This window comes from Amphibalanus amphitrite, unplaced genomic scaffold (assembly GCF_019059575.1).
Source record: "Amphibalanus amphitrite isolate SeventyFive unplaced genomic scaffold, NRLGWU_Aamphi_draft 000034F_arrow, whole genome shotgun sequence".
NCBI classification, from domain to species: domain Eukaryota; kingdom Metazoa; phylum Arthropoda; class Thecostraca; order Balanomorpha; family Balanidae; genus Amphibalanus; species Amphibalanus amphitrite.
The window spans coordinates 904,562-923,932 of NW_024881530.1; the positions used below are offsets into that span (position 1 = coordinate 904,562).

General features: G+C 49.4%; 3 protein-coding genes across 3 annotated transcripts in view; all 3 read right to left on the reverse strand.

Annotated features, from left to right (window-relative positions):
- The window catches only part of LOC122369800, a 58,769-nt gene that overhangs the window by 14,206 nt on the left and 25,192 nt on the right, over positions 1–19,371 (reverse strand). The window lies entirely within an intron of this gene.
- LOC122369804 lies at positions 13,360–16,620 on the reverse strand. Its single transcript, XM_043344825.1, has 3 exons — positions 15,767–16,620; positions 15,026–15,294; positions 13,360–14,542 (listed from the first exon to the last, which is right to left on the reverse strand). The coding sequence occupies exons 1-3, from the start codon at positions 16,521–16,523 to the stop codon at positions 13,853–13,855; spliced, it is 1,716 nt and encodes a 571-aa protein (XP_043200760.1). The 5' UTR covers positions 16,524–16,620; the 3' UTR covers positions 13,360–13,852.
- On the reverse strand, positions 16,535–19,246 carry LOC122370416. The gene is made up of 3 exons (XM_043346021.1): positions 18,846–19,246; positions 16,648–17,365; positions 16,535–16,541 (listed from the first exon to the last, which is right to left on the reverse strand). The coding sequence occupies exons 1-3, from the start codon at positions 19,120–19,122 to the stop codon at positions 16,535–16,537; spliced, it is 1,002 nt and encodes a 333-aa protein (XP_043201956.1). The 5' UTR covers positions 19,123–19,246.

The following is a 19,371-nucleotide window of genomic DNA, read 5'->3' on the forward strand; positions in this document are numbered from 1 at the left end:
ACAGCGGCAAACACCTGCGTGGATTTATTGGCAGAGCACTGGAGTCACAAGAAGAAGCCGTATGAACTCTAAGAAATTCTGGTGGCGCTCTGTAGAGTACAAAAATCTATTAGAACACGCGACTGATTCAAACGACTACTTACTGATTCAAACGACTACTTTACTTCTCACGCAACCTTGAAATTCCTTCCATAGTTCCCTATTAAAATGGCTACCGGAATGACTAGCGCCTGAGAGCGGACAAGAACACAACGCCCCTCACGGCTCACACCCACAAGAACTGACAAGGACACCTTCAGCAGCAAGAAGCTTCGCATACCACAAGAACCTCGGAGCTGAAGCTGCATGAATGAGACCCCTCTCAGACAGCCTTCCAGTCTCGCCCGGATGACCCACGCTGCAAACAAACACCCTGACGGCTTCTCTGGGTCACCGTCTGTCTGGCTGACCCAGACCGGTGATGCAGTCCCCGTGCCTCTCTGCGCGATATGTATCCGATACCGGCCGCCTCCCCGATCTAACCGCCTCAGACACGTGCAGCGCGAGCTGCAGACTCAGTCCGGTCGTCTCGATTGAATCACCGGCGTGAGCTTACAACCGGTGATGGTATCGGATCGCTCGGAGTCGCCCGAGTGGTCTGAGGGGTCCGTGTGGTGTTCAGCTACACCGTCAATCCGGTAATGAGCTGGTATGCGTAGCCGGTCGGGAGTGCGAGGAATTCCGCAGAGTGGCGGCTACACGAGCAAGTGTGGAGAGGTAGGTTCTCGGGAGGGAAGGAAGGGAGAGACGTGGAGAGGGGATGTTTGGGCGGAGGTATGCTGTCGAGAGTGGAGAAAGAACAGATATTACATAGATTCGTGAAGGTCGCTTATAACCGGTTCCGTTTGGTTATGGACAAGTTCCTGCGTCACCCTTGTGATTCAGAGTTGTGAACGTTTCCTTGTCTATTGACAGCTAAGGCAAAACGCTCTGTCTAACCCCGTATGCAAACGGAGGATGCTAGCAGACCCATGCCAAATTATCAATCAAAACAAATAAACTTTCATTTTCCCAGATTTGATGACATTATCTTTTGTTGACGAATATTTCGGTCGATTGCAACAGTTTATTTAATTTTGAACCGAATTAGTGAGCGGATGAGTAATGAGCCTCATTAATTTATGCCCTGAGATATTAGGATCCCGTATTGCTCAGCACTTTGGCACTGCCATCTGCGTGGTCGGGGTTTAGTCGGGGCCGACGCGCGGTCGGCCGTACTCGGTCCGCCCGCCGCGCGGCTGGCCGGCCGTTTTTGGTGTTATCCGACGCGCGCGGCCGGCCGTTTTTGGTGTTACCCGACGCGCTCGGTCGGTCCGTTTCGGTCTGACTGACGTCTCGGAGATGATCTTGGGACACCTTGGCTGAGCCTCACAAATCTTGACAAATGGCTGCTGTCGCCAGATGAGGAGACTCGGACGCCTCACAGCTCTCATCCTCTCGGTGCCTCAGCAATCCGTTTTCTGCCACCAGCTTTGAGCGCAGCTCAGCTTACGACACGGCGACTTACGGGCGCAAAGCTCACCGCAGATCTGTCCAGATGTTCCAGTCTGTTATTCTTTCTCCATGAAAGCGTGTCCCAGACCTTTGTGAGAAGCTTTTGAGTCGCCCGGCTGGGTTCCTCTGGGGCCTCTCATCTAATTCATGACGCCTCCGTCGAGCGGCGGTCACCGGTCATGGAACTGGCGCGCACCCGAAGCGAAAGCTACATCTCGGTGAGTTTCGCAACGCGACTAGCGGCGCCCTGCACTGGGCCAGCGGGCGGCACGACGCCACAGTTTCTCGCACGCCGCAGAGCCCCCGGGCTCGGCCTCTCTGCTGACCTCACGTCCAGCGTGTGACCCCAGTGACCTCGGTGACCTCGGACGGCCATGTGAGGTAGCGCGGATGCTGACCGGAGGACCTCCGAACCGAGAGAGCGGACGACCATTTAGGGCGTGGCGTACGAGTACCGGCGACCACCGGTATAGTGCTGATCGAATCGAACTGCTCCGTCAGGGGAGTTGATCTATCTGATCTGTCCGAGTCACCAACGCCAAACTTCCTTGTGAAATTTATGGTGGAGGATAGTTTCTAATGTCCGTTTCTCAGGTTTTAATCAAGTCGGATTAACTGAGATGATCAGTCTATGTATAATGATAATCTCCCTTACTCACCAACGAGTAAAAATTGATAATGTAGTTAACGCAATCGTCGGAACGATTCCGATTTCCGATACTGCATTTTTCGAGGTGATTTGCACGCCCAGTTTCATCATCGCAGATCACACTGCCCATGCTCCTTCCTCGTTATCTGCCACGCACATTATTTCTACGCACAATCTTGACATGTTGATATACGAGGGCATGCAAAATATCGTTGTAGCCCATTTCTGTTACGTGATAATATGCATATATTACCGATAGTAACCGCATGAATCTGCGTATTGAGCTAGTGGGTCACTTAATAAACTAACTCGCTGCGAATTGCATTACCGCTTGAATACCTTCCCATGCGACGAGACATTAATGGATGTCCAATTCACTATCATTCCTCCGAACTTCGATATGACCGCATTGTCCTCAAACATCACGATTTTCATCCCCTGTCCAACCAGCGGACAGCCCTCCCCTTCCCTGACAGCGCCGACCGCACTGCTGGGGCTTCATCTGTCGCGCGAGGTTAGCGAGGCCCTACATCAGCTGGCGGTCCCTCCCCTGCCGAGGGGATGTCGCCCCGTCGACCCCGGCCAGTCAACCGCTCGGCGATTTATACAAATATGCTACCGGTGAAACTCAAGGTCGGTACTGGCCTCGCGCATTCGGAGGACGGCTCGGCGGATAGGGAATGTGTGTGGTGTGGTGGTGTAGCTAAATTTAATATGATCGTAGTTCGTATGAAGGTATAGCGAGAGGCTCAGACACTGCTTAAATCAGTCGCACCTGGAGGTAAACCCACGAAAACCGTTGTAAGCAGAGAGGAGTTGAGAACGTAACAACGACAAGCCTGTCCGGTGGGGAGAAGAATTTGTCAGATAGGCGCTAATCGCCTGTCCGTTTCCGGGCGCTCCCCGGCATTTCCGGGTGCCGAATTCCCGGGAGAACGATAAGGTGGTGGCGGAGTCGGCGGCGGGGTCCAATCGGCCGCGACCCTCGCCCCAATATCTCCTCAGTCGCCGCGGCGCCCCGCCCCCTGTCACGTGGTCACGTCACGTGACCGGGCCGGCGCCGGGCGCGTTCTCCATTTACGGCGGAATGCTGAGGAATGCGGGGCGTGCGCCATTTGTCGCACGGAGGGCCGCTCGGGCCCCCGGCTGGCGGCCCCCCGTCGGGCGGCGCACCGGGGTGCCGAGGGCCCTGCGCGGCGCCGGCCCGCGCCACCGCGCCTGCTGCAGCCGTACCCTTCCACTCCCTCCCCCCCCCCCGCCCCTCCTCAAACACCCCCAGCGCGGCGCCCCACACCTTACCGCCGCGTCCTCAGAGCGCTAATCAAGCCGTGTCCGGTCGAGTAAATCACAGTGCTCGATCATCACCAGTCGTTTAGCGGCGGCGGCGGCGGCGCCAGCCTCCAGGGGTTGGGCTAGGCGCTCTGTTTACCTGGAGCACGTGAACACCCCAGGCGATTGTCGGAAATACTCGGAAATACTTCAAGGACCGCCCCTTCCCCGAGGGATACGGTTAGGCAATGTAGGAGGTAGGGCTTTGGAGGGATGCGGTGTGGATGCGCAGGCTAAAGATGAGTCATTTCAGCGCAGTGCTCATTTCCAATGTGGCTTGTGAGGTGTACAGGGTGTCTCAAAAGTTCGTTCACACATTTCCCATGCCAATAAAGCATATAAGAACCGGCCAAAAGTATAAGATTTTGGTGTCTGTGTGTACACTAGACAAATATGCATGCTTTGACAACTGATTAAGAAGGTTGGAAACCAATCCCTTTGCTGTATCTCCAAAAATATTTGCCCATACCGATTTTTGTTGCTCCGTCAGCTGCCGGAGGCTGATAAAAGGTTACCAGCTTTCAAGCTCTTGCAGGGGAATCCCCTGCAGTTTCTGCGTCGGATTTAGTTTTGACTAGCTCCCCGGCAACATCTGATTTTCCCTGAAAGCCGACAGCTTGCATCGACACCATTCTTGAGTATTTTGTAGGCATTCTCTGGCGCTAACTCCTTCATGAATGACTGGCGCCGACATCCCAAGCACCATTTTCCTTTTCAAAACGACCCCAGTCCTGAACAAACGGGAAGTGCCAGGAGTAAATTTTTCGCATCATATGGTAGCAGAATGTGTCGGACGTCTGTTTCTCAGACACATTGTGCAAATTTTGCAAATTCCAAGCGCTCGTCATTCCCCATGCCAAGACCTTCGCTCGGTTGCGGAGTGTTTTCCTCGGGAGATGTTCTGCTTTGTAAACGGCCCAAACCTGTCCATCGTGTGGTTTTATCGGGATTTTGTGTTTAAAAGAAAATTATTCGCTGCAGATCTGCCTCTTGAAACTTCGTTAGATAAAATTTTTACAATAGCTGACACTTTTGGAGGGTCAGGTGTCCTTGGCATTGACGATTTTTGCGTTATTCTCCCCAAAAATTAGCGTTATAGATATTATAAACAATTTTAAATTATGCTTTGTTTTTGTTTTACGATGACCTGCACTTTTTGAAAATGGGTAACCTCTGTCTGTGACCTTCTTGCCAGTTTTCAATAGTTATGACCGCATTTTCAGCTGCTTTCCGGAACACGAGTCTGCTGTCGTGCGAGGGTCGTTCAAAACGCCGTTAGTCTCGCATGGTTTCGTCCTTCAAAAATTTTAGCCACCGTTTTTATGAGATGATCATCATGTTGCGCTCATCCTCGCCGACACTTAGCCATGTATCATTTCCGACTTAACCATTCTCATTACTCCTGAAACAGAGAGTTTCACAACATACCCGACTTTGCAACCTACATTTTCGTGCCTGACCCATGGTCAGAGGTGAACCCTTTTTGGTAGCTCATGAAGGGTCGAATGCACTTGAAAACAATGAGACTGCTTGAGGAGGGTTGTCACCAATGCCCATGCAAAATTTCGACTGTTAATTTCTTGTTGATTCAGAATTATTGACAAAAAAGCATGGCTGGTACCTGTGAACGAACTTTTGAGACACCCTGTAGATTTGGATGAGACCGCGGTGTAGGAGGCGATTAGGGCGGATGTAGGGAGAGTCTGTGCGAGTCGGTACGTCACATGGCGGCGCGTGGGACGATAGATATGACCGGGGAGGGTGCGGGGGACGCGGAGTCACCGGGCGTGGGCCCGAGGTCAGTCTGACACCCCCTGCCGGTGTTTACATAACGACGGCCGCTAATGTGGCGTGTTTACCGTAGACCTGCCACTTTATGCGTGTCCACGAGCGCGCTGGCAGTCCGGCGGAGCTCCGAGAAATACCACGGCGTCCGCGAATTTTCGTATTTCATTATCGGTTAGCCTAGTCCTGGCGCGACTTGTTTATCATTTTGATTCGTCCATGCAGACAGTGTGGCGCGCTGTGTGCATACTGAGGCGGCTTAGCGGCCACAATGGTGCCGCGAGTCCCAACAACAGAGTGACAAATGCCTTCAGAGGCGGCGCCGGGCCGACAGCGCCGCGCGCCGCTCCACCGATAACAACAATCAAAATGCAATAAGCGGACGATGTGAACAACTTGGCAAATTGATATCTCCACAATGAATAAGCGAACAAAAGATGCTTACAAGATGTTTGTTAAGTCGGTAGATGAGTGATTACTGGCGTTTTCGGTGCGTTCAAAGCGCCCAAAAACGGTTGTGAAACTTCACATTCCGATGTTACTAATCGGAATTCCTGAACGATCCGCCGAGCACATTTACACCACAGCTGACAGCCCCTCCTTCTCACCATTTAGCTCTGTCTCTTCTCACCGCCGGTAAGCACAGCACTCACCGTTCAACGCCAGCGGTAAGAGCGCTCGCTCACATTCATCTCGCCGAGAAACGCGCACGCTCACCGCTCGTCGCCGGCGGTGAGCGCTGAGTTGGCTCGGCGCGGGCCTCCCGGGTCGAGTGACCTTCGCGGGCTGCGGCCGGCGCCCGTGGCCGGCACCGCACGACGGGTCAGCCGGCCACGGGTGAAAGTGTGACCGGCCACGGAGGCGGCGGCAGGCGCGGTCTGCCGCCGACCACCACCGCTAAACAGCCGCTTACCGACGCGGCGGCGGAGGCGACGGCAGGCGTGGCTTTGACGCGTTTTACATCAGCAACGGGTGGATTGTTACGGCTCAGGCCGAACTTGACGGCGACAATGGTGAATATTGGACTATGTGTTATCTGTTTTATATTGAGTCAATGTCCGTTTATGATGTCTTCTGGGAAACATACTATTGAGTATGTAATCATGAATGTGTTTTTGCACCGTGATTTCCGAGAGATCAGCTTGTATGAAGCACGACTTTATACCCAACGACTCTAAGTTTTAAGCTTCGGTATACCGACTCAAGCTCCAAAACAACCCGTTAGACCGATCGTATCATATCGTTCCTATCTTGTATGATATGATAAAATACACCGCCCATCGCATTTGTAAAAATATGTACAGTTGCTGATAGAGTGGATATGCGAGTATTCAGCGACATAGCGTCGTATATCAACAGCTTTCCCGGGAAGTTGTATAAAAGTTTGTCATGCCAGTGTATGATATAAACAAATTTGTAGTCAGTTACGTAACATTTTCAAGAACTTTAGTGGTGATTTATCTGATTACGACGAAACTATCCCAATTGGCATTATTCAAACTTCTAAGGAATGAAAAGCGTCCAACCATCTAGCGTGTGCGTACTTAATCTTAGTAAACTCCTTATAATATTTCCAAAAACAGGTATCCCACATTGCATAATAATGTTTTTAAGTGGGCATCGAGATTAAGCAGTTTATAATACAGTTATGAATGTCAATCCCATAAATCATGTTACATTATTATATGTAAGCCGAGGCCAGATTTTTAATTGTTGCTATCAAGTTGCCCAGACAGCGTGCCGCGTAGTACTTATGCTGCAGTCAGCTCGTTGACTCATTCTACCAAACTTGCCTGTCATGTATGTTTAGCTGGCATGAAAAACCACTGCTTTATGTAGTGTAGATGTATGCTCACTGGCAAGAAGCTTATCTCTCGTGTGCGAAATGTTCCCAGAATGTCCTGTTGGTCCTGATACTGTTGTAAATCCTAGAGATCCTGCCGCCTCGGAGGCAGCAGTGCACACAGCGAATCATTACACTGCGCTGGCACAGATAAGGGGCGGCTCTGTGACGACGTAGTGTCATGTCATACATATAACACGGAACTCAGTGCGGTTAATCGCATTGTTCCGACGCCCACGCGGATGTTGGTAGAACGTAGTAGGGTGTAATCGCTCTCCAATACTTAGATATACGGATTTTCTAGTAGATCAGTAGCATTGTCAATGGTAAGGATATAATAGTTATTTAGTTCAGTCATTTGTATACTTATGCTTTGAAATTTCGCTGCACCTATAGGTAAAGAGAGAGAGAGAGAGAGAGAGAGAGAGAGAGAGAGAGAGAGAGAGAGAGAGAGAGAGAGAGAGAGAGAGAGAGAGAGAGAGAGAGAGAGAGAGAGAGAGAGAAAGAAGGAGAGGGAGAGAGAAGGGAAGGGGAGAGAGAGAGAGGGGGAGGGAAAGAGAGAAGGGGAAGGGAGAGAGAGAGAGAGAGAGAGAGAGAGAGAGAGAGAGAGAGAGAGAGAGAGAGAGAGAGGCGATAGCTCTCGTCCTGGCGACGGTATGTCATTACATCGTGCATTAATCTTCAGCGGGCTCGGTGTGACGCCGTGTCCCCGGCGGGGGAGCTGAATTCGTCCTGTCCAACACCCAGCTGGGACACACAGCCTGTCGAGCCGGAGCTCAGCCTGGGCGGACGGCTGACCGGAGACAATTCGAACCAAACGGCAGTGGCTGTGTGATGGACTGAGCTTGCATAGCCTGAGCTGAGGCCTGAGCTTTTGGTTTCGAGCTAAGCTCATAGGTAATATAAATTGTAACCACTCTGATGCGAATTTGAAAATTGGAATGATATGAGGTGATGAGACAAGATATGATGGAATAATCTTTTGGTTAGAGCTAAAAAAAATGTTTGCAATTTATAATGCTGAATTGCCAATGGAAATAAGGAGTGTCGTAATTTATAAAACACTCCGAATTTGGTCCTAAGCCAGACGTGCGTTGATCCGATGTTCACTCGCATGGCTCAATAAATCGAATCAAATCAATGTATTAAACTAATAGTACCTTATCACTAGCTTTGCAGAATACATCACCGCAAACCTGAAACCCTTGACCAATCCACCCGGGCTCAGAGGAGCCAACACATTTCCTGCGACGTTTACGGCAGCGGCGATGCGGGTTTTCCAGCGACTCTTAGTCTGTGGGACTGCATTATACCCACGCAGGCTGGATGCCTATACAGCGCCCCACACTCTGGTCAACTCGAGACCTGGCAGCAATGTGTGTCCCGCGCTCGTGGTATGGCACTCGGCTAGATAGCCTACATATATGATTATATCTGACCATCAGGGCGTGGACTATGATAGGACACAGCTCCATGACACAAAAATAATCAGTCTGGGTGAAATGGCTTAGCCGCCTGTCCAGCCGACGCACTGCGGGCTCCGATCAGGATTAAATTTGTCAGTAATTTTGCCCATTTATTTCGACTGCAGCGCGCACCCCGCGGCGGGATGACGCCGGTTCGGCCGGCGCGGCGCGGCGGCGGCGGTATTATCTTTATGCAGGAGGCGATCTCGGCTGTATGCATCACAGCCTGATACCGTCTGTTAGCCATCGCCGGACATTGGGGCCCGACATCGGGCCATTTCCATACCAGCCGCGGACGGCCGGGCCTGCACTGGGACACGGCGCCGGCCGGAGCGAGCTGACCCGGTCACTGGGAGAGGTGTGCTGCTCAACGGGATGGTGTCGGGAAGGCCAGCTCACTGGCGTAACATGGTCACGGGTGAGACATTTCACTAGGAGAGGAGGAGACATCATTCACTAGGAGGTAAAACTGCCTCCGTATGGTGGAGTTTCAGAGAAGAGTTAATGGTTATGTGAGGCATGGCTGCTAAAGGAAACATTGAAGCAGATATCTTCCGGTTAACAGGCTGAGAATGACATAATTGGCAAGTTGATGACTGAAGAGTCAGGTTTAGAAGCGAGAATTGTCTTTCATTCAGTCCCAAACCCCCTTTCAGAGGCAGTGATTCATACGGCAAGCATGCATTCATAAGTGTTTCTTTCCTATGCCAGGTCGCTAGACATTTGACAAACGGGCTAGCCACTTTCCAGTATTCATAATCATGGACATTCTGATTGAGGCATTGTATCAATCCAAGCTTGACTAGCATCTAGGCTAGCCTAAGCCACTTTCCAGTATTCATAATCATTGACATTTCGATTGAGATATTGAATCATTCCAAACTTGACTAGCATCTTCTATCCACCTGATGGATCGTAGACCACCTCACCCCACTCTGCCAAACCTCTCAGAGCCCTCGCCAGCCGAACAATCGACGCATTTCCTCTGGAAAAGGGAGCGATCTCGCCTCGAACCCGCGCCGGCCTCTGCCCTTCAGCCCTCTGCTGATTCACTATTCAGATCTGGTGAGATTTCGCCCACTGTCGACAAATGCCGACCGCTCGGGAAGGCCCAGGTCTCCGACAGAGGTGTGACAAGACGTGGGCGCGGAATTCAGCCCGTCGCTGGCGACACCTCGCCGCCAACGCATTCAGCGCGCGCGCGAGGGTCCCGTTGTTCTCTTTCGCCCCGCCGGGGTGCCTCCTGTCATGGCGAAGCTGTGGAGACTTCCGGCTCACGATTCAAGCAGCTGGCCAGTTCAATGGCCAAGGAAGACGGCATTGAATTGGTGGGGATGGTCAGTTCAAATGCTGGAAAATGGGGTCCGTCGGCGAAAGGTCACAGACTGACATATTTCCATGGACTGATCTTTGAAGACATCAATAACCGTACTTAAACTATGTTCAAAGGACATAAACTGCGGTTAAACAAAAGATCATTTGGAGTCCGTGAGCCAAAGGCGAGTCATAAACTGCGACCTTTTAAGAGATGGTTTGTTGTTCCTTAGGAAAGGTTATCCATTTTCACTGGATACCAATGCCCGGATGGCTCTTTAGAAATGCACAAACAATCTCTAACGAGTAACGACACATAGCATCCTAACGTTTTTGGGCAGCAAACCCGAGCCAACAAAGACAGGGGAGCACCACCTGGAGTTGGCCGATACAACAGACTGACTTACACAATCAGAACTAAACCGAACATCCACCGGAAATCCACTGCCAGTTGCCAACTGTCAACCCGGCGGGGGCGACCGTTGGCAGATGGCAGACGACATCCGAACCGACATCTGGTGGCCGCCGAGATGACGGTTGGTCGGACGCGGACGTGACTGGCAGGTGCTCCTGTCAACGCCAGGTGACGGCCCGACAACTACGGCGAAATCGGTAACGGTGACCGGTAACGACAAACGACCCTGTGACCTGCGGATGTCGCTGCTGCCTTCAGCTCGTTACGGTGATGGTTCTGATCGTTGATGGCTCTGATAGCCACAGTGTTTGATCTACGAGAGCTTTGATTGTGATAGTTTGGGTCATGATGTCGACAGGTGACCCGTGTTTCACTGCTGATCTCTTGTGACATGGAATGACGTCGAAACCCTCACCAGAAGTGGACATGAAGTCACAGGATGCCAGATGACTTCTAGTGATGCCAGATGACATCGGGTGACATCAGATGACACTGAGGGACATCAAGATGACATCGGGTGACATCAAATGATACTGAGGGACATCCAGAGGAAATCAGATGACATCAGCTGACGTCGGGTGCACCTGACTATATCAGCCATCATCGGAGATCACATGGTGACACCAAGGTGACGGTGACCTCACATGACACCAGTGTGTCATGTGTCATACACTGTGTCACTAAATGACAAGATGACAGACGGACCGGTTAGCGACCCTGACCGGTAGGGTCAGCGCGGCTGGAGGGCGGTCCTCGCCAGACAAACACACTACCCCTCTGGGGGGGGGGGAGGGGACGCGGCGGCAGAGGTGCAAAAACCAATCGACCTGTCGCATACTCAAACATAACCTCTCAACTCTGTCGCATTGCCTCCATTTCCGAAAATTGCGAGCGTAGGTATACAATGCAGATATTATTACCGGAGCTTTAATCTATGCTTTGTCTTTTATTTTCCCATAGATCCTAAGGTGTCTTCTTCGAAGTTTGACATTTTTAGTCAAAAGAATCTGCAATCCATTTCGCTTTACCACATCTAGGTTTTCCGAATTGAAAGCACAAACGAGCAGTCACTGAATGCTTGAAAAAAACGACAGGGTTTCAAACAAAGTTACTGACTTATTTGAAGTATAATCCTCTGTTGTTACAGCCTACACAAAAATAAACCGATGCACCACCAAAAACTCGCGTAACTTCTTAAGTAACCTGAACATCTGCAGAATTTCATCAACACTCAACCAATAGCAGCAAGTATTCTTCTTTTAATTTGACGAGAGGAGTAACAGAAGCACAACAGATTATCTACAAATGCACAGACTTCTCTATGTCTCCATGGAAACAGAGAAGTCTGTGACAAATGCTATCATTCACATCGTCATTTCAAACACACACACACACCCACAGTCACATATCACGTTGAAAGACAGTGGCTTCACAATCCAAATACGGGACATAAATGCATGATGTCTTCATGCATTTAAGCCAGGCCGGGTCAGGTCAGGTCATGTCAACCAGTAGATGTCCTGCTGGGTATTCAAAGTAGGTGTCAACCGCCACTGACAGCTTCGTAACATGTTACAAAGGCACTAAACGGTGCGAGCGACATTAGCGAGTGTCATTTGAGCGAACGTCATTTGAGCGAACCATTTTCAGCGAATGGCAATTCAGCGATTATCAAGTTCATCGATTATCAAATATAGCGATTATCAATTTTAGCGAAAGCTATGTTTCAGCGACATATATTTCGTCGACTACAATTTGAGCGACTGTCAGTTCAGCGAAACATTTCATCGTCCTGTAACGGTGGATTTTTTCTTTTGCGAGCGTATGCGTACGAATGTTTCCGGAATATCTCATGGTTATCCTGTACTGGATGGCGGATGTCGCGCGTTCAAAGGTCAGGCATTGAGCTCCAATTTTAATGCTACATTTGTCAAAAATTCCAACGGTTCAATTTCACCCCCCCCCTAACCCACCCTGCTCTTTGTCAATAATGGTGACCAAACGTTTGTTCAGAGATCAATATTGCTTGTGCTTTTTTCGCGAAATTGCCCCGCTTGAAGTTGGATCAGTTCCCCATGTTGTAAAATTTGTTCTTGCCCCAAGCACCGTACGAATTTCCAGATATTTGGGTGAGGTCCCTAAAACATAGACTGGATTCCCCTGTGCCATCTCTCTAGTTTGTTATTGGTCCTTGGCATTCCTTCCGTCGCCCTATCTCTCACGTTCCACATTTTCAATTCAAATTTTGCCCGCCTCCTTCCCCTCCCACAGTGTGGCTAAATTCATTTTACGTTAGGGGAGGATGCAGAAAAAAAGGGCTGAAAGGATGTCGTTATTCTAATAAAACTTGACTTCGACCCTTTTTATGCCACGAGAAAATGATGTAGAAATATTAAATACTGATAAAACTTTGAAGGCATTCTGGTATTCGGGATATGTTAAATGAGGTTTAAGTTGGGTCATATATTTGAACATTTGGGGTATTCGATTGGTTGTCTTGGCGTGTTGTAAGAGTTTGCGAGGTTTGTGTTTCTCTTGCTCCTAGATGTTTGGGTTCGAGGTTGTTATTATGAGTCGTGACTGCTGTGTGGATGTTTTTATTTGTATTTTTAGGATGTCATTATTTTCATTATGGGCGGATTTCCCCGCATCATTACAATTTTGGACACACTGCCCTCCCATGCACCCCTTGTTGGTCGTCCGATGTACATATGTTTCTTCAAAATTGAAATTACGTGAAGAGGTGCAATAATTTCCGAAAAGTAGCAAATGATTGACTTTCGTCGCGTTCGGTCATTCGCTGTAACTGCATCGCTCAACTGGTCTCCCACTGACCACCATATGTTCGCTCAATCTGGTTTCGCTGATTCTGGTCCTCGCTAAAGTTGATAATCGCTGTGATTGAATTCGCCGGCTTGACAATCGCTGAAAAAGCCAATCGCTTAAATTGATAATCGCTGAAAATGTTTCGCTCAAATGTCGTTCGCTGAAATGACGTTCGCTCAGTTGTCGCAGAACCGGCACTAAATTCGCTAAATGCCAAATGCACTAAATGCTAAATTCGAAACCAGCTCCAAAAACCAGCCTGGACACAGGTAAAAACTAAAAAGTGAGCCGAGGTCATCAAAGGTCAATGACCTGACCTGACCTTCAGGCGACCTTGACACCCACCATAATGCATGGGAACAACATCATATCACATGTTTGAACGCTTGAAGCCACAAAAAGACTACAAACGGCCAATGCGAGCCGCCACACGCCGAATCGCAATTCCAGCCTAACATGGTTTCGAGAAAGAGGTCACAGGTCAAAGGTCATTTGGGTCAGGGTCATGCAATTTTCTGGGTAGGTGTAAAATTGATTGACTCGAGAGTACTGAAAGTTTCGTCCCGATCGGCCGAGTTATCGCGAAAAACCGAGGCGGGTGGGGCGTTCGATCCCCTTCCCCTATACGGACGAGGGTTAAAAGCAATACATAATCTAACAGGCATTCTACAAACATGGTTGCATTACTATATCTAAGTCCAAAGGCACGCCCTGTGGTCAGGGGCCCGTTTGTGCCGGGTAATAACTGTTCCGTGGAAGGACTGACCGATGGTGGTCGTCCTCCGAACGCACCGGAAGCTGTCGTCGCGAGAGAGGTGACGGTGGACGCGCGAGAGGAGGCGGTCGGCCCGACACAGCGATGGGCCGTTCCACCTCACAATTAGTTCTTTCGCAGCGTTGCCGTGTTCCAGCTGCCGATGTTCCCCAAAAACCTCAGCGATGACACTGCCCATCGACTCCACAACACTTTCTGGTGGGGACAGGAGCCAGATACGGGTGACCAGGTTGGTGAGGGCCCTTGCAGAGTGGTCATCAGCGTGCCGGTTCAGCATCTTCCATAGCTGCTGGTTGGTTTCTTCACGATGGCGACGCAATAGCGGCAGCACGGAGCGAATCTCACCTTCAGTCGGTACCGTGTCCACTGGGATCAGCTTTCTTCTGACCAGCCTCTCCCCTGCCTCTCGGTAGAGGCGAGCTGCCACTGGCACTGGCACGGTCGATCCGGCCAGCTGGTGCAGGTCAGCGACGGCGCGCAGATCAGCCATGCTCTGACCCAGAACATTATTGGCCGTGTTCTTGTCAGAGCCGCTGACATCTTGACCAGCCCCTCGGAACTTCAGTCGCTCCATTATGCTGGTGCAGAAGAAGGCGATCTTGGCGACCTGAAATGAAACAAAAAGGGGGAAAGCGTTTTAGATTAGCTCAGCCAATCTTATTACCTTATCACAGGACCGTTACCTATTTGCAGGTCACCTGATCGAAGTCAGACAGCGTACGCATGCTATACTTTGTGTTAGTATGCGTGCGTGTTTTCAAATTACTTTTTTGCAAGGCAATTGCTTATAAACAGCGGTGATCATCAAAGATGTCAGCTAAGAAGCAGCCGTGCTTTGAATGTAACTGAATAAACAGCTGTTAATAGCAGGTAACTAATATTACTCCGGGATAATTTTGCACTTAAGGTACCTGTAACCATCCTAAGACCCCTTTCCCAAACACACACAAACACATACGAAAATGCATTTAAAGCGCGAGTGTCTTTGCAAAAACATGTGCATGCCTATTGCCTAGCCTAACACACTATTCAGTTCAGATCAATCGGAAAGTACTTGGTGACCAGGATAACCAACAGCCGAGCCTCTCACCTCCGCTGCTGGAACTGATGGCTCGCTCGCTGATAAGCGAGGCCACAGCTCGTCTTTATCAGCCAAACACAGGAGGTCTTCTGTGGTAGGCGATTTCTTGTGCTGTGTCACCAGCGCTACCTTCATGCGGCGGATCGTCTCCACGGCCTCCTGCTGGTCAGCATGACGCTCCCACGGCAGGGACTGCGTTCTCTGGACGGCTTTGCTGGCTGCTCCCAGTACACCATATATGTCCTCCAGCGCCCTCACGCGGGCATGAAACGCTGGATCTGTGAGCAGATACGTTGTGCTTTTACCATCATTGGTCATAAACAAGAAATAATGTCATTTAAAACTTGGCAATAATGTCTTGTTCTGTTCGCAATTATGTGGCACATTTCTTGGCTACGGCAACATTAACAGCAATAATTAAAGTAGTGAAAAGCTAGAAAGTAATTCCTACATTCCGATGCCATATTTAAATGAGGTTTCGTGAATAATGTCTCATCGTCGTCTCCAAAAATTAAAAAGGTGTCAAAGTACAATGAGTTAGTGAAAGGCGCTCGGTCAACAAGGAAAGGCTTGAATGGTAATTGATATTGCGTGACAACTTATCCGGACAGCACAACACTTGAACGACAAAATTAATAACACAAAATGAGAGAGACATGCGAGAAGGACCAGAACCACATAACCCAATGGTTACTTTGGGGCGACAGCTGCTTCACAGCTGTCTCCATCGAGCCTGGTTGAAGTACTTACCGTTTAGCGAGACAAGCAGCCTCTCCAGCTCTTTCAGATGCGACGGTCGCGTTTCCTCCATCCTCTTCCTGCGCAGTGCCGCTCGCAGCTGCTTCTCATTCCGTCTGAAGACGGAAAACACCTCCGCAGCGTACGCTGCGAAGCGTGTTTCAGACCACAGCTTTGGTCGCAGTACCGGCTCTCCCATATCCTCGCCACATCGCCTGAGGTCCTCCCATCCCTTGCCGATGGAGAACATCTTGTTCACCTCTGTTACTGTTTCAATGGTGTCTCTCACCCATCTACTGTTACAGTGCTTGCGAGCATCGGACTCAGCCAGGTTCATCAGGTGCGCCTGGTCCCATACGGCCGGAATGGGACAGCCGCTCGACGATTCCAGTAGTCGTGCCAGCTTTTGTGGCACACCATTGTGGTGGAACTGGCCGTCGGCCGCCACAGCAGCAATCTTCTCCGTGTTGGTGACGCCTACCTCAGACAGCGTGCTGCAGATGTCGGCTGCGAGCGCCTCGCCGTCATGATTTTTCACGACAGGAGCGCCGACCACGAAGGTCTGGAAGATGTGGTCGGGCTCTGCGTTCGGCACAAGGGTCTGTATTGCGGTTATGTCAACTGTTCGACGGGCGATGGTGACTTTGTCCGCCAGTACTGCAACACACGGTTGAGATTCTACGTGTTCTTTTAGATTTGATAGCAATGTCTGGCAGACCGCCGTCCTGGCGGTGTCCATCATCATGCGCGAGTGATTTATGTTTCCCATGAAGGCGTCATTCAAATGCTGGAGGACAATGAGTTCCTCGAAAAGAAGCTGGCTGAGCGACTTCTTCAGAACGAGGTATGCTGTTCGAAGAACCCTCGCTGCCGCCGTCTTGTTTGCATCATGCAGGGCGTTTTCGCGCTCGTTCGACTCACAGCGCGACTTTTTCATGGCCTTATGGCCTTCCGATCTAAAATGTTTTGCAACTGTGTCCCGCAGGCTCTTAAACCGTGGTGGCAGCACGGAACAGTTGGCGAACACTGAGCCAAGTGAAAAGTCGTAGGCAAACAAGCCAGGTCTGCTTCTCTGTTCGTCTTTCGGCTGAGGCACACAGACTGAGCAATAGAGATATCCCTTCTCCTCGTCTACCATTAGTTCGCCACCTGACGCCGTCTGGAGAGTGGATATACTGCGACCGGACCGGAACAGAACACTGATGTGCTCTCCCTCACCTACATCCTCAGTGGCAACTGCCGGGAGCTTGTCTGGAAGTTCCGTGCATTTCTGGTCCAGTTTTGCGACTAGTTTTCGAGCCTCACTCACGAAGGCGTCACTTGCCAATTCACGGCACTTTTCTTCCAAAACATGAAGCACTTTTTGAGCGTCCGACATGAAAGTTTGGGCCTTACAGGACACACCACAGACTGAGCAGCAGCCACCACAAGTTGCCGACTCGGTGTTGTCCGTTGTTTCCCCAATCACATCCTCCGAGCGATGACAGACGTTGTCTGAACTCACTTGGGGTTCAGTTGCACACTGAGTTGGGCTGGAAGCTGCTTGGCCTGGTGAGCAGGACTGAGGAGTCTCCTCTGGGGGTGAACTCTCCTCACTTCTCAAGGCAGCACCTAGAACATCCAAAGGTTGGAGTTACTTTTGACAAATACTTAGGCAATAAGACTGAAGTTTGAGCACTTCTTGACATGCAATTTTACAAATGGGTGGGAAAGAGTGAGACAGGCACAGGGACAGGGACAGGGACAGGGACAGGGACAGAGACAGAGACAGAGCAGAGACAGAGACAGAGACAGAGACAGAGAGAGAAAGAGAGAGAGAGAGAGAGAGAGAGAGAGAGAGAGAGAGAGAGAGAGAGAGAGAGAGAGAGAGAGAGAGAGAGAGAGAGAGAGAGAGAGAGAGATGAGCTATGCATTGCATCACAAATTCAAGAGTTGATCAACAAAGTTAGATGCCTGTTAGCAGAATTTACAAAAAGGAACACCACATTTCACTTAAGTGGCAAGTTGGATGTGGTATTGAAAGGAAAAAAGCAAACTATTAAACTTTTTCATTAATCAGTACCTAACAAATATTGTCATCACATCCTAAAGGAATGGAAAGGCAGGATAATTTGTATTTATTTAATTATTTTAGAAGGTATTTGTTGATAAGAAAAATGTAATTCAGGAGTAATTTACCACCCTTAGGCATGTTATGCCTAAATAATGACCTGTTTTCAAACAACCTAAACCAAATGCCTTACATCCACTTACAGGCATGATGAAACATTAGCCATCAGGTCAGCTCAGCTCAGTAAGAGTTTCCCTAAGGAAATTTAAGATATTACAGCCCACAATTGCCTCCAGGTGGGTGCTGTCAGTCTCATCATGCTCCCCCAACTTTTGGGGAGGTAACTAGAGACATTCAAGAAATCTTGATATTTTTTGTTTTTTTAATCTGCCATGTAATGTTGAAGCAGTCTTTAGGGCCTTGGCAGGATTGCTTGTCTGGCAGCTAAGCCCGGCATTGTGTGTGTCTCTAGAAATCAACATTGGAGGGTCACTCATTCAAAACAGGCTATTTTGGAATAATAACTTCAGATTGGGACCTCAACCATATTTAGACAAGCAGCTAAAAAAAAAAACACCTGACATTTTGAAGGAAACCCTCTGGCGATACCCTTAAACAGGATAAATTGCTGCTTGTTCTGACAACATACTATGGAAATTATTAATACATCTACTAATGCATGCAGGAGCATGGAATGATATTGTCAAAATTGTATTCCGACAAAGATACTTTTAGGTACTGACCAGATTTAATAAATCAAGGAGAGCTCTTGATATTTGAAAAAAAAATCCTTTCAGCCATGTTAACAAATTGACTAACAATAATTTTAAAAAATGACATGATAGGACAGGTAGGTGATCATCATTCATCACATTTACATATGGTGCGGAAATTAATAAATCAGGTTTTTACAAATATTTTGCATTTTAGATATTGCCTAGAAAACTGAAACGAAACGACCCAAAAATGGGCATGAAAATTAAAGTTTGAAAAAAAACACAAAATCTGGCATCTCTTATGTTATTTTAACCAGTTACTAACCTGGGCTTTCCTGCCGAAGATGGACATATTGATCCTCAGATGGTTTCTGGACCCAGCTCCTGAATCGTCCTCCCACACCAAAGGAGCTGTTGGCATATTCCGCTCTTTTTCCAGAATGCACCAGCTGCCTGTGCCTTGCATGCAGCCTGTACTCGCCATTGTACGCACACCCGTCAATCCCACACACCACGCGTCGACGTGATGGGGGCTTCTTGGCGTCGGAGGCAGCACCTTTCTGCCTTTTAATCGGTCCAACACCACCACGCAATGGGTTCATGGCAAACTAACAGCAACCGCGGGCGGCAACTATCAATATCAACGGCAACCGACCTCAAAAACCGTGCGACACCTGTCGCAGACAACTGTCGCACAACCAACTCCAACTAGGAATACGCTTTACAACGCTCCGTGCGACAGAGTTGCTCACTTTTTGCGTTAAGGCTAAATTTATCCAGTCATGGCGCGGGTTTGACAACTGTGCGTCAATTGGGTATTAGGTCTCGACTACTAATTATTTGAACGCATG